Raw genomic sequence first — 15,560 nt, 5'->3', positions numbered from 1 at the left:
CCGTCCTTGAGCTCCATCTGTGGTGAAACAAACCATGGCCCACTTACTATTTTCATATGTTCACTCTACTACTTGTTCATTGCAGTACTTAATGGACGCCACAGAAAATGCAACCAGATAGCAATGTTTTGGGCTGCAAACATCTAGTTCATTGTTTTGCCCATTGATTCGCTTAGAAGAATATGTAGTGTATGGTATATGTGATAGATATTTATAAATAAAACAATGATATTTATTTCATATAAATTTTATTACAAATCTTGTTTTCTGGACTTAAACTGCAAATAATATACCCAAAAACATTGTCTAAGAAGTGCTGGTGAGCCAGCACACGTTGATCGCGACTTATTACTGGAAACGGCTCGCCTTCACAAACCGGCTTATTGTTTTATAACTATTCGTCGTACAAAAAGCGTACGGCATTATAACTATAGTAACTATAACGAATTAAGTTTCACCAGAACTTTACAATCGTCATACATGCAAATATCAGCCTGTAATGTGTGAGCGTGAATGACGATTATTATCATAACAATATTTCATACGATGTGTCCAAGTGTTCAAGTATTTTCTAGTCGGATGTAATGTCGATATTGTGATGTTTATATTTCCATTGACGAGTTTCCAACTGTGTAATATTGTTTGTGCTTAGAAATGCAGCTCTTATTCCAATTAAATTTCAAATCCCTGCATTTTTATTACACATAATTGGAAGAACCTCAATTTTATTAAGCAATCGATATTACAATGTAAATTTAAAATCATTATTGATCTACCCTAACATAGACTAGCCGTTCCGAACCCCACACACTAATTAAAACAATCCGCAAAACATAATCGAATGATTGAAATAATTTACAAAAATATAACTCATTTTTAATTAAATATACATACAACGTAGTGAGCAGTAATTGATAAATAAGTCGGGTCAATATTATCACTCAATAAAGTTGGAATGAGAATAACAATATAATAATATTTAAAATTTGAATTCAATTGTATCTTATCATAAAACTCTGACTCTGTAGCGAGACCGAGGCGATTAGGAGAAATATTGACTATTACAAATCGCAACAAGTCGACATGTTACTTGCACAAAAATACAACTGTCGAATAATACTTGTTGACTATGGAAACTATAATATAATGCTTTGCACCATTAGCTTATTTATATAGACACAAATTTATATTGTTTCATAAACATAAAGAACCTATAGGAGGAGAAGCGTTCAGTTCTTTATACACTACATTAATTGAAATGTTATCTTTTTAACAGCCAAACAAATAATCACTGAACTACTAAGAACTATTTGTTATTATAGCTGAGATATATTTAAAACCGCAAAAGTATCTCGCTTACTAGTAATGCTTGGCGTGTCCCATTACATACTTGAATGTTTCCGTTGTACTTTATACAATGTAAATACTATATGTTCTTAAATAGCTATTCATAGCTATTTATAGGGAAACATACCTCCACTCTATACCCGCAACATAAATGTGAGAAAGAATATAGTATAAAATAGAAATAATGTAATCAAAATATAGTACACCAATCTATTTATTTATCTTATTATATGGTGTGCAGGTAATTAATAGGCGAGATTCCCCTCTTAGAGACGTATAATAGACGATACAGCTGCAAAATTTAGAAGTACGTGTAATTAATAATACCCAAACAGTTGCCACATTACTAGTGAGCGAGCAAGGCTGCTTACAGATTGATGCTTACAGGGCGCATTTCGAACTTGACACAATTGCATAAACGTAGCCACTTGGATATCACAATCATTTAAAGATACCAATAAAAACACAAAAAAGGACACATCCTTATGTTTCAAATTATATGTATCGTTACCTTCACCAAAATTAGTTGTAGAATGTGAAATCTCTATAATGTAGCGTTAATTAATTTACTAATTAACTAATATGGTTACATCGATTCAGCACACCATCACTATACAGTACTTAAAATGTTGAGTATTGATACAGTACTCAATTAGGTAAAAAAAAATCAAATTCTGGTACCAGTACAGGCAGCTACGTTTGGACATTATATGAAAAGCATACGAGTATAAGCTAGCCCGGGCGCGGTGCGGTGGCGCGGAATTCAGTCGATGTACTGGGCAAGCCAGCGGAAGCCTTCGCCGTAGCCCTGTCGCTTCAGCACTGAGCACATGAAGAGTTCCAACGGCCGTCCGGGCAGCTCCGATCGGGACACCTTACCCTGAAACAATTATATTTTTACGTCATAATGCAAATATCACTAATATTATAATTATGTAAGTTTATGAAGACTAACTACTGCATTAAATAAACAGTAAAACTGACTTTGATAAAATTAAACATATACAGATTTACACATAACAATAACTAACATATTTTAACTTATGAAATTATCATTTATCTCTATATTTTTTTATACTACTATAATTTTTATTTTATAATATTATATCCCACAAATGCACAGACACATTTATGACACCTCTATTATTTCACAACTTAATATTATTTTTCAATACCTACATTTAATATTAAGAATCCATTTTGAGTATTTAATGATCATATCAAACAATATTTACCTTTATATTAATTCTCACTAATCCATAACTTAGATGATTGAAAAAAATATAAACTTAATTATTGTATGTACAATCAAACCTAAAGTGTTTAATTAAACATGGATTCTAAAGATAGTTAACATTACAAACCTTTCCAGTAGTTTGTTGATAAAGATTGAAAAATTGACGCAGCTCGTCCTCGCTGGCGGCGCCGGGCTTGTCGATCTTGTTGCCGAGTATGAGTACAGGGCAGTTGCTGAGCGTCTCGTCAGTGAGCAGCGAGTCCAGCTCCGCCTTGGACTCGTGCAAGCGCGCGCGGTCGCACGCGTCCACCAGGAACACGATCGCGTCCACCGCGGGGAAGTAGTCGCGCCACACGCGCCGCGCCTGCTGATGCCCGCCCAGGTCGAACGTCGTGAACCGCATACTGCCTATCGACAGTTCCTCGGAAGCTGAAAAAATTATTTAAGTATGTCATTAATAAATATTAAGAAATAACAATAATAACTTTATTTAAACAAAAATGCGAGTATACAATTTGCTTATCAGTAATTACTAAACAAAGCTCGCAGACCTGTTTCGTAGCAATCGGTGAGTGGCTAATTAAATTAGTACACATTTATTGCCATTTACGGTCTGGTTCTTGTACAATTTTATCATTTAAGTACTTAAAACGTAAAATACATTTGAAAGGAACTAAACAAAAAAAATAATAAAAAATATATAAATAAAGGAACAAAAGGAAACATAATGTAAAATAGTTTTATAGTATTTATTATTAAACATTGAATTTCTCATCATCGTTTTAACCGTTAACTGTCCACTGCTGAACATAGACTTCCTCATAGACAGCCATAAGAAGCGCTACCTGTATGCAAATATATTTATACAAAAATGTATTTTATGTAACATACAGATATTTCATAAAATATATATAAATAGCAATGAAATCTGTATCAAAATCAGTTACATGGTTTAGAAGTGGAAAGATATCTTCGTTTTATACTATTATATTGCGACGGTCAGATAGCAACCATCAATCAATCAATCAAACATCTATTTATTTATATTAAAATATTTATGTTTTAATATAAACAAATAGATGTTTACATTACAAAATAAATAATATCACAATTTATGCAAAACAACAGTTATCGACAGTAATGCCCTTTATAGTAATGAGATATACATTTATTTTTAATCATTATGACATTCAGTCATCTTCCAGTTATCATTTCTCAACTGATTACATCTTTGATTATATTTATTTTTCTTGTTACTTTATATGTCGTTTTATATATAGGCATTTGTAATGGCTTGTGAACATCTATTTAATAAAGGGCAAAATGGACAGTATTTTTTAAATACTGGAAGTATAATCAGTAAATACTAATAAACGTGATAAATTTTTAGCTGACTGACAGACAGTTAAGAATTTTAGTAATCTATGAATGAGTAATGATAAATATATCCGGATAAAGGGATGACTTTCTTTGTTTTCATTTAGTATATTGAATTTGGCAAATGAAAGATAACATATTGCTTTGGTGCAAATATTAGTACTTTGTTAATTTGTGCATGCTGTTGCAATAATATAGTGTACTTCTTCTGTTCTGTGGAAAAAAGAAATGGTAAACTCACTAGGATGCAATGTGGGCACATGTTGTGCGAGTCTGTCATCCTTCAGCATGTGCAGCAGTGTGGTCTTGCCAGCATTGTCCAGACCCAAGAACAATAGTTTACCAGATTTCTTCCATAGACCTGGGGATAATAGATATTAATGACTATTAATAGAAGATCCTAATAACCTGAAAACAAATAATAGACAATTACACATTGTTTATTATTATACATTAAAAATAATTATACTCTGACTAAATTAATTTATGTTAAGCCTACAGCTAATTAATTTTTACATGATTAATTATACAGAATATATAAGATAATAACAATGTACCTTTATTTTAGTATAATTGAGCAAATGAAATGCAATAATAAAGAATATATAATATATAAGAGTATCATTAAAATGGAATCATTCCAGTGGTACTCTCCAACTATCTATTTTCTCTCACCGTACTGGTTTTGTATAAAATTCTTTTCTCCTACATTCTTCATGGCTCTGGAACACACTTCTTGATGCTATTAAGAGACTACAGAATAAATCATCTTTCTTAAAAAACATTCATGCTCACTTTTTACTTTATCCGAGCAGTAAGTACAGTATATTATTCTTATTTTCATGTATAATATAGTATATTATATATATGTAAGTATATTTGTTATAGGATTGGTAAAGAATGCTTTTATCATTAGTTCAACCATATATACATATATGTACTTATGAATAAATAAATAAATAAGTATAATTAGACTAATATAAGTTAAATATAACACATAATAAGTTAAATATATACAACACAAAATAAATACAATTTGGTTGTTACGATTTCCTATTACTTGACATAAAATTAATTTAAATCATATTGTTATCAATTTTAATGTATTTTTTGTTGAATTTTATCATCACTTTTCATGACTGTGAAATTAATTGTTGTAATGCCCAATTTTAATAATACACAATAATTAGATTTATGTTTCTTGATAATTAATATTGTTTTTAATGGTTTTGGTGAAGGGTTTTGTAATATTTGTATGCCCAATAACAGCGGAACATAGCGATCTTATTTTCATATATAATATAAATTGTATATAATTCTCTTTGTGTTAAAGACTTTAAAATAGAAAGAAAATGACAAGCCATATCTTTATTTGTATTATACAATGTAGGGAATAAAATAATTTATTCATATCATTTTGGGTCACTTATGCACATCAAATACTTTTAATTCTACTACTCAGTTCAATAAGCAGGTTCAGCCAAGAAGAAATGACAAGACACTCGACTGTACATCCTCGTTTGTATGAGTAACATGATAATTATTGGTAGTAAACGGTAGGTTCAAGGCTCATTAATATTTTTAATCTTTGAATTTGTAAAAATAAATCAGTAGTCATAACTCACCAAGGAATCCAAGGACACCAGTAAACCAGTCCAAAATAAACATGTTGAATCTGGAACGTATAAAATGATGTTACTTAAAAGCATTTCACATTATCTGCATCTTTAACGATTATTCTGAGTAATGACTTGCTTAATTCTTTGTCATCTACAGCGCATATCAGAGGATAAATACACAGGTTCAATTTTAATGGATAGAGCATAAATTATAAAGGATTTGTTAAAGACGACTAAAACGTAGTAAAAAACTCTAGTGAATTGAGTAATATGAATGACAGAACGTAATTTTCGTCCTAGAATATTCAAGGATGAATAATATAATATTACAAATGTAATACTCACTTATTAAAATTGAACTAGATTAACTAATGCTAAAGGAAGTATATCACAATATTTCGCACTTATTTGCAATATGTTACGTCGTTAAAATCGACACTAATCTTGGCTTTTTACATGAATTCAATGCAATGCGAATATGAATCTGTTGGCAATGAATGACGTACGCGACTTCCGGAAGTTGTCACGCACACACTGACATAGGCTACGTTCGTAAATAGAAATGTTAGTAATTTATGGAGTTTTACTCTTGGTTTGAAAGCAGAGTAAAACTCCATAAATGGTCTATGTTAAAACTGATTGAGCACGATTCTTGTTATTTAAAACGATGATAATATATATTAATTTTACGGTTAATGACACTGTTTGTTAGATATTTATAGGACTACTACTACTATTGTTCATGTAAAAGTTGATAGAAACAAAGTCAAATCGACGCGATCGCTGGATTGTCTAGTTTTTGTAATGGTCAAGAGTGTTGTCAATGTAGTATATTTAATAAAAATTTGCAACATTTCATATTATATTTCAAAAGTATATTAAGCAGTGAAGCAAATTTTTAGTAATTATTTATTATGTACGAGGTCTGTCCGGAAAGTTCGTATAAAAGTGTTCTGGAATGCGAGAAAGAGGAGTGGGGAGGCCAGGTAAGCGCAGGACCCCTTCCTTATGTCCCTAACAATGCTTCAGTTCTGGTCTGACCGCCGTGCGGTGCGAACTGGCTTGTCACGCCATCTGTGAAGTTACCTCTAACGAAACCCCGTCGGCATGGAGCCCGCTTCCGTTGAAGAGCAGCGCGTCGTAATCAAGTTTCTCTCGAAACTCGGCAAGAATGGCCGTGAAATTTTTGCCGATCTCAGAACAGTTTATGGGGATGATGCTGTGAAGGAACCAACCGTCCACAAGTGGCTAAAAAGATTCAGAGAGGGCCGAGAAAGCGTTCAAGATGACCCACGTTCAGGACGTCCTTCCACTTCACATTCCGACGAAAACGTGGAAAGAATTCGAACTTGTGTTAATGGGGACCGTCGTTTAACGGTCAGACAGGTGGCTGAAGAGCTTAATTTGGGCAAAACCGTGGTCCACGAAATTCTAAGAAACGAACTTCAAATGAAAAAAATTTGCGCCAAGATCGTTCCGTGAGTTTTTGAGTAAAAATTCCATTACGGTGACCGAACACCCCCCCTATTCGCCGGATTTGGCCCCGTGTGACTTCTTCTTGTTCCCAAAAACCAAATTGGTACTTCGGGGGCGGCATTTGGGGGACATAAATGAGATAAAAAAAGCTACGACGGGGCAGCTGAGAAACCTACAACCAGAGGACTTTCAAGGAGCCTTCTCACAGTGGAAACGGCGTTGGCACAAGTGCATTATGTCACAGGGGGAGTACTTTGAAGGGGATAAAATTGATTTACCTGAATAATTGTAAAATAAAATTTTTAAAAAAACTTTTATACGTACTTTCCGGACAAACCTCGTATATTGCAAATACCGTGTGAAAGACTGCGAGGGTTTTTTGGTCGTTATCACCTATTATTACGGATTTTGTATTCTGATTCATGCACCGCTAGTAATATCTAAAGCGCTAGATAAATAAATAGAAAGCGCAACTCTGTTCATTCGGAAATTAAATGTATGTTAAATGCATCTTCGATGTATCCCTAACTATAGCCGTAAATACATAATTTTATGATGCCACTGTGTTCATCATCGTCATCGTTGACCGATCGACCCAACTCTCAATTCCTGGGAGCAGTGGTCCAGCATAACAATACTGCTTCTACTATTCGCGAAATTCATTCATTACTGTGTTATTTGGTTAGCCACTTTGAGCCTGCAAGTGTTCAAATCTTGCAATCTGGTTACGTTTAAGGCACAGCTTGGTTATAAATTTCATAATAATAGTGGTAACAGCGACCACAGCCATTTCCTGTTCACTGGTGTGTGTGCAAAAAGAAATAATGTACATGAATTTTTCAATTTAATTACTTGAATTAAATTAATAATAATTTGAATTAAGTTTATGTTCTGGACTGGGGTCATCACTCTATCTATTATAGCTGAAGTTTTTCTATACTGTGTTTGTCTATGTGATCGCTACTCAAGAACTTTTTTTCCCCATCAATTGTCGGTTTATATTATTATTCATTAAATCGGATTACTAATATGCAAAATTATCGAATACGATATTTATTCGATTCTAGTATCGTTACTAAAACCATATAGTCTATGTGGAATTTTTCGGGAACATTTATGTTTTATTTTTCTTAGTTTATACAACTGATCAAACATATTCTGTTACTATTTTAAGTATGTTTAATATAATAATAAATTTTTAAACAAATTATTTTCGCATTTTAACAAATTTTTGAAATTTCATATCTTAGTGTTTCCATTAAAAAACAAAAGTATACTTTTGTTTATGTTGTGGAAACACCATCGTTAGCTACCTAATCTTTTCCTTCTGGCTTTTGACAGCTTTCAAAACATAGGTATTTTCTACATTTAATAAAAAAAACTATCTAAATTATATGTTATTATCAGAAATATTGCTTTTAATTAGTAAAGTGTAATACAGTCAATATAGCGACCTTAAGTCAAGATCGTAATTGCATTGATTGCGCTGATTTTTTAAAGTTATAAAAAGTGCTACAAAGTGTTGTGGTTTTCAGGTTAAACCATGGCTCCTAGGAAAAATAAAGTTGCGAAAGAGGAGGTCCAGGTGACCCTTGGTCCTCAGCACTTGGCAGGCGAAACTGTATTCGGAGTCGCTCACATTTTTGCTTCATTCAATGACACATTTGTACACGTTACTGACTTATCCGGTCGGGAAACCATCGCTCGTGTTACTGGTGGCATGAAGGTAAAGGCTGATCGTGATGAAGCCTCACCCTATGCTGCTATGTTGGCTGCACAGGTTAGTTACTGTTCTAGGACAAAACTATAAGATTGACTTTCGTATATTGGGGGTTACGTTTGTGTTTTTTGAACTATATAAAAAACCAAATCCTCGCTGTTCTATAAAACACCTACTGAATCAAATTCTACATTATACTGTTATTATACAGTTAACTTGTCTTTTACTTGGGAAGTAAACAATGCCTTTGAAAAATGAACCTAACTGGTTATTTATTACAAACTGCTACAGTTTTATCTATATCAATATTAGTCTTAAGTACCAAAATATTGGATGCATATGCAGTAATTTTTTTGTGAAATTTGTATTTTTATTGTGAAATTCATTAAATTACAGTTACCTAGGTTTTATCAAAAACTTTAATGTTTATGGTATAAAAGTAGCCTTCTTCCATCTCAAATACAAATACTAAATTTCGTGATAACTGGTTGAGTGTTTAGTATTTTATATTTCTCATAGTTTTTATTTATTTGTTTGTGGTAAAAAATACAAAAATTGTGGTATTTATTATTGATTCTATTTTATTCATGATAAAATGAATTAATTGCTACATTTAGTCTAACTCATATTTTAAAAAATCTATGAGATGTCTTAATGAGAGCAATAAAAGACAACAATTTTTGGAAATTTTGTCTTTATTAAGGGTGGTAGTGAAATGATAATCTAACCTGCATTATCTGTATACATTGGTGGGGCACCAATGAGCGATGATAGATGAGGATGAAATAGGATAAGATAGGATAATGAAGATCAAAAACAAATAATTAACCAAGGTGGTTTCCAGGGGAAATGATATGGAGGCTGATCTGGTAGGGTATATTGCTAACAATGGGGCTATTAGATCATCATTACCAGCAATCCCTTTTCCCCAGGAAATTTGGTCTGTCTGTGTGTATGTTTATTTTAATGTGATACTGAAAAAAACTACCAAATTGTATATAGTTTTCACCATTATTTTCAAAGGTTTAACTTAAAGTCTGGTATATTTTCGCTTGATAAGCCATCTAGAAGTGGTCTGTTTAATTGATTTTCCTACTTCTGATATAGAATGTTTATTTAATTTAATTTTTAGGATGTTGCAGAGAAATGCAAAACTCTTGGAATAACTGCTTTACACATCAAACTCCGTGCTACTGGTGGTAACAAGACAAAGACACCAGGGCCTGGCGCCCAGTCTGCTCTTCGTGCCCTTGCTCGTTCCAGTATGAAGATTGGCCGCATTGAGGATGTGACACCGGTCCCATCAGACTCCACTCGCAGGAAGGGTGGTAGACGTGGTCGCAGGTTGTAATCTGGTAGTGTAAGTTCACTGTGCACTTTTAATAAAAAGTTAACAGTACTCGAATGGTTTTATTTCTTACCACATTATTTATTCCTTTTTTATTTGTATGTATATTTTAAGTACTGTTTATATATATTTTGGTTAATTATATGTATATCTATATCTAAATTGTAAACATCAAAATATGTACGGAGGTTGTTATCTGAAATGCTTTCTCCATATTGAATACACTAGACATAGTAATACAAAACCCTATTATATCATATCTAAAAGAGATTCTTTTCTAACCCAACCCAATGCAGTTAGAGAGAAAATAAGTATTAAGTGTTCCGTATTATTAGTTAAAAGGTGAGATTTCAACCTTTTCTTGAAGGAAGTAATGGAACGACTATCCTGTATATTAGAAGGTAGTCGGTTCCACAGTTGCGCAGTTTTTGTGTTAGTAAAGTCTTATAGAATTATCTATGTATATGGTCAAATTAATTAGGTCATATTCATATACGAAAAACTATTGGATTAATTTTAATTAAATTTTAAGTGATAACTAGGTTTTTACTCTGGGGATAATTCTGAGCCGTCTGTTTATTTCACTTTATTTAATTCTTGTTTCTACTGCAAAATATATGAAGAATATACAGTAGCGGATTTGCCTTAAGGCCCAGGAGGCCCAGACCTAGGGCGGCCAATCGTGACAAAAAATTCACTGATGGTAACAAGAAATAACTACAGATGGGCAAAGCACCGGGTTTAAACCCGGTGCTTTGGTAAAAACCCAATAAACACCCATAAACTCCCATAATCACCCAAAAAAATAGGTTTTTACGTATTTTTTTGAAAATATGTAAGTAATACCAATAAATTATTTTTATAAATTGTATTGATCAATTCTACAATATTAAATAAAACGTTAACTAATAATATTTCAGGAAATTTTAAAAATCTATATATAATAAAATGAAAGTAATTAATTTTCAGTGTTTTCATGTTGCAGTTGATCAACATGTTGGCCTTTTGCTTCCCGTAGATACTTTAAAATTTCTTCATAACACCTCGTTCGCACACATGGCCGTATATATTTAAATTCTTGAGCCACTAACAGTCCGAAATACTCATTTCTTTTATCCTCTTCTCCATAAATTAAGCATTTAGAACAGTTTGTTTCTTCTTTCAGTAAATTTTCTTTTACTTTATCCTCGTTTTTTTCTTTGTTGCGACGACGCTGGGTAAATCATCTGGACACTGGGTCTCACTATCGCCAAATATATTTGGAGATCGGCTTCGGCTACGGCTTGGCAGACATTTTTTTCTTTCTACAATTTTAAATTAAATTTATTAGAATAAATGCTTCGAACACACGCGATCTAAGTACCTTTTGTGTTTATTATACCTTACCTACCTAGGTATAAAAAGAGTACTTACGTAGATTTTCTTTTATTAACTGTTTTATACGAAGATCTTGATCTCTCAAATTAGCATCCATTTTACTTCCAGTGATTATCAACTAAATTAATAATCCACAAAGTATTAAATAACGTTTTTATGAAATATTTAGCACAAAAACAATACCCTTTAAATATCGATCGTCAGTAACTGTGGCTGACTTACCTATATTCTAGCAAGCAGGACTGCCAGATGTGAAGGGGAAATCCCCAATAAATTGTTGCATGTGACTGATGATGTGAGCATGTTCGTTTCATAATAAAAATGTTGCCAGGTAACCAAAAAGTCGTATGTTTTTGTGCGAATTACGATCATAATCTTTACGATCGTACATTAAAAAATAGACAAATAATAGTATGAGTACGATTTAAATCGTATATCTGTCAACCCTGCTAGCAAGACAGCGACAAAATCACGTTGCATAACAATGTAGCCCAAGCTTATATCTTATGAAATATACGGAAGAGATACGGACTTAGAAAAAACAGAAATGTTGTTCTTTGTGGAAGTCATTGATGAAATTCTATGTATTTTAGCCCGCAAACTTTCTTCAAACAAAAACAGCGCCATCTAGTATCGAGTTCTGTAATTATCTCTTTGTTTATGGATTTGAAGTAAGACCGCCACGCATGCAATACATTATGACTGGGGATTCCCCTATTCGTCGACGCTGAATATGAGGCGACGACAATCACTGTCAAACGTGTTCACTATTACTCTGACTCTGGTAACGTGACTTCCTGGTAACGTGTTAGGTAGGAAAAGCAGTAAAAAAGTGCATATTAAGGGAGCAGATTTGAAATAATATTTATACTTAACAAGAAATAATTAAAGGTAAGTGGATTTTTGAATGATACAATTATATCATGATCACTTAACAATTTTAACTTAAAATTAGATGTATTATTACAAGCTTTTATTTAGCTTGCGTTATGTAAATAAAAGTATGTAGGTATGTTCGTATGTTGATGCAATTATCCTCAATCCTCAACCGACTGGGATAAAATTTTCCATACACGTTTATTTTGGATGATAGTGCATAGTTAGCTGAGAGTCGTCATTGGATAATAATGGTGGATAGCCTAAGATGTGTACTAGATATTTATTTTTAACATAATATGCGTAAGTACCTAATCGAATTAAAGAAGTTGCTGAGAAAAATACAGAACAATACGATAATAAACTAGCGTCTGCGTTTAATCCTCCGAGGAGATGTAATTTTACAAAGGTTTTTTGTATTTATTTTATTATTTTTTTAATAAATTTATTGTAAATAACAAGAAATAATCATTGTAAAAAAATAGGCACTCTATTGTTGAATTTTCGTCAGACCAACTAATCATCGTTCATTTTTTTAGGTTCAATGGGGAGACCTAAAGATTTACGCATATGGGAGCACTACCGTACTTTACCAAACAAGTCTGTTTCTTGCAAGCTTTGTAATAAGGTCTACAAATTCAGTAATGCTGCCAAAATGCTTCAACATCTTATCACTTGTCCAAAATCTCCAGAAACATTAAAAGACTCTATGAAACTTATAAAAGATAGCTCGTCCAAAACCAAAATGTCTGGACTGTCAGAGATAGAGACAAATGATTCTTTTATAAGCCCCTCGTCGTCTGCTAACACTACAATAAATGCTGAGTTTCAAGACACCGATGATCATATAAAAACAGAATTAGCGAGAGCTATATTTGTAACAGGGACGCCATTATCGATGGTGCAACATCCTTTATGGATACAATTTTTCGAAAAATTGCAACCAAAATTTAAAATACCTTCACGTAAAGCTTTAGCGACAAAATACTTAGATAAAATATATAGAGAAATGCGTTTTGAGTTAAATGAGGAACTAAATGCTTGTAGTTACTTACACCTTCAGTGCGATGGCTGGTCTAATTTAAGAAATGAAGGAATAATAAACTTTCTTATATCAAAACCTCAACCTGCATACGTTAAAAGTTTGAATACAGAAAGTAATCCTCACACTAGTGAATACCTTAGCCAAGAAGTTGAAAAAGTAATGAAAGTGTATGGAGCAAATAAGTTTCTTGTACTTATTGGCGATAACGCTAGAAATATACAAAAGGCATTCGAATTAACAAAACTCAAATATCCACATGTTGTTCCTCTCGGTTGCTGTGCACATATCCTTAACTTGTTGTGCCAAGATATTGTAAAGATACAAGAAGTAACTGTGTTTATTATGCAAGCCATAAATATAATAAAAACTGTTAAAAGGAGTCAACGATTAAGTTCCTTGTTGATAAAATCAAGGCAGGGTGAAGATTCTACACAAACACTAAAATTGCCTTGTGCTACAAGATGGGGAAGTCATGTTACTTCGTTAAAAAGTTTGAAAGCAAATAAGATAGCTTTGCAAATATTAACAGTTAGAGAAGATGTGGTAATTTCAAGAGATATTAAAGATTTAATTCTAAGTGATGATTTCTGGACGAAGACAGGGGAATGTATAAGTATTTTGGAACCAGTCACTGAAAGCATATTTTACTTAGAGAGCGACCAGAATCGTTTGCATCGCACATACATTACATTTAGAGATGTACAAGCTAAGATACGTTTTGCATTAAATGAGATTTCGACATTGAGCGAAGAAAGCAAACAGCAGATTCTAACATCAGTATCTTCAAGATGCAATATGGCAATGAGGCCAATACATTTTGCAGCATATATTCTAGACCCCAGGACTCTAGGAGTCGAACTTACTCAAGAGGAAGAACTTAAGGGTATGGAGTTTATCTACAATTTAAGCCAACACTTAAGTTTGTCAAATGTAATGGCAGATTTGGCGTGTTATAAAGCTAAAGAAAACTTTTGGGCCAGAGGATTTGTATGGAGCTCATTAGATAGCATTGAGCCCCTAATATGGTGGAAAGGTATTTGTGGTTCCACTGAGTTAAGCAAAGTAGCGATTCGTATTCTATCAGCTCCCTGTACTTCGGCAGCCACTGAGCGTTCCTTTAGTATCCAAGGCTACATACATAATAACAAAAGAAATCGACTTACAACTGAAAGAACTGAAAAAATTTCATTCATTTGTTATAACTGGAATCTTAAACATAAAGCTGAATGCGAGGACATTCAGTTTAATGAAGAAAATACCTTAGAAGCTTTCATTGAGCAAGTAAATGAACATAACAGTTTAGACGAAATAGAGCCTATCGAACCTATACAATTCATCGCTTGTAATAACTCTGAATCTGACAGTGATTGACTGTAGTTTTACATTTTACTTTCATCTCTTTCTTAATAAACTCAAAATCAAATTAAAAGTTTTTTATTCTGTAGGCTGCATAATAATATTGTCTATGTCCAGTATAGTGGACGTCTTGCGGCTGAGATGACGATGATGAAGTACAAAATCATAAACACCCAAAAATTTGGGTGTTTATGGGGTTTAAACCCAATAAACCCAAAACACCCGGTTTTTACCCACCAGACTTTAAACCCACCCAGGTGGATTGCCCATCTCTAGAAATAACTCAAAGTAGGTAAATATTCTAAAGGCTCGCGCACATTATGTTAGGCCGGACTGCACCGCATCATAACAATAATCTTCCTAAATCACTTTTGTACTTTTTATGAATAAAATATAGATAATGTAATGTGAAGCAATTATTTCGTTCATATAAAATGTATGTATAAGTTATTTCGTACATATAAATGATTTAGGAAGAATATTGTTATACGCGCGTTCGTTAAAAACACTCGTTCGTGGGTTCGTAGGTTCAACAAACTTACTGTTACACAATATTAGGTGTTGACATTTAAAACTGCAGTAATTATACTTAAAGTGTATAAATTACTGCTCTTGTTCATAGTGCTGATAACCTATGTCCACTAACACTTATACACTTTCAATAAAAGATGTTGAAATATTAAAACTCAATTATACTTAAAGCGCTTACTTATTAAATCTTATCTTGTATGAGAATAAACCTGTAATAAAATAAATAAAACCATTTTAATTGTGCAATTATC

At 32.8% G+C, this 15,560-nt stretch overlaps 3 protein-coding genes across 3 annotated transcripts; 2 read left to right on the top strand and 1 right to left on the bottom strand.

Annotated features, from left to right (window-relative positions):
* Window positions 1-231: 231 nt before the first annotated feature.
* On the bottom strand, window positions 232-6,092 carry LOC113515436 (GTP-binding protein SAR1b). Its single transcript, XM_026899635.3, has 5 exons — window positions 5,926-6,092; window positions 5,587-5,636; window positions 4,203-4,322; window positions 2,712-3,013; window positions 232-2,227 (listed from the first exon to the last, which is right to left on the bottom strand). The coding sequence occupies exons 2-5, from the start codon at window positions 5,627-5,629 to the stop codon at window positions 2,111-2,113; spliced, it is 582 nt and encodes a 193-aa protein (XP_026755436.1). The 5' UTR covers window positions 5,630-5,636; window positions 5,926-6,092; the 3' UTR covers window positions 232-2,110.
* Window positions 6,093-8,265: 2,173 nt separating this feature from the next.
* LOC113515427 (40S ribosomal protein S14) lies at window positions 8,266-10,175 on the top strand. Its single transcript, XM_026899623.3, has 3 exons — window positions 8,266-8,411; window positions 8,592-8,836; window positions 9,909-10,175. The coding sequence occupies exons 2-3, from the start codon at window positions 8,600-8,602 to the stop codon at window positions 10,125-10,127; spliced, it is 456 nt and encodes a 151-aa protein (XP_026755424.1). The 5' UTR covers window positions 8,266-8,411; window positions 8,592-8,599; the 3' UTR covers window positions 10,128-10,175.
* A 121-nt stretch (window positions 10,176-10,296) lies between these two features.
* LOC128200292 (uncharacterized) lies at window positions 10,297-15,185 on the top strand. The gene is made up of 2 exons (XM_052893345.1): window positions 10,297-12,392; window positions 12,917-15,185. Exon 2 carries the CDS (start codon window positions 12,922-12,924, stop codon window positions 14,791-14,793), a length of 1,872 nt encoding a protein of 623 aa, XP_052749305.1. The 5' UTR covers window positions 10,297-12,392; window positions 12,917-12,921; the 3' UTR covers window positions 14,794-15,185.
* The last annotated feature ends 375 nt before the right edge of the window (window positions 15,186-15,560 follow it).

This window comes from Galleria mellonella, unplaced genomic scaffold, assembly GCF_026898425.1.
Source record: "Galleria mellonella isolate WM207_F2 unplaced genomic scaffold, CSIRO_AGI_GalMel_v1 utg173, whole genome shotgun sequence".
Taxonomy (NCBI): Eukaryota; Metazoa; Arthropoda; class Insecta; order Lepidoptera; family Pyralidae; genus Galleria; species Galleria mellonella.
This window is presented reverse-complemented; position numbering and strand designations above follow the sequence as displayed.

What these genes read in the sequence shown, in the direction of transcription:
- LOC128200292 (XM_052893345.1), top strand. Translation starts at nt 12,922, where the DNA reads ATGGGGAGACCTAAAGATTTACGCATATGGGAGCACTACCGTACTTTA.
- LOC113515427 (XM_026899623.3), top strand. Translation starts at nt 8,600, where the DNA reads ATGGCTCCTAGGAAAAATAAAGTTGCGAAAGAGGAGGTCCAGGTGACC. An exon ending in CTGCTATGTTGGCTGCACAG is followed by an intron (nt 8,837 to 9,908) that starts GTTAGTTACTGT and finishes TTTAATTTTTAG; the next exon opens with GATGTTGCAGAGAAATGCAA.
- LOC113515436 (XM_026899635.3), bottom strand. Translation starts at nt 5,629, where the DNA reads ATGTTTATTTTGGACTGGTTTACTGGTGTCCTTGGATTCCTTG. An exon ending in TGGTGTCCTTGGATTCCTTG is followed by an intron (nt 4,323 to 5,586) that starts GTGAGTTATGAC and finishes TATTATCCCCAG; the next exon opens with GTCTATGGAAGAAATCTGGT. An exon ending in ATCAACAAACTACTGGAAAG is followed by an intron (nt 2,228 to 2,711) that starts GTTTGTAATGTT and finishes TAATTGTTTCAG; the next exon opens with GGTAAGGTGTCCCGATCGGA.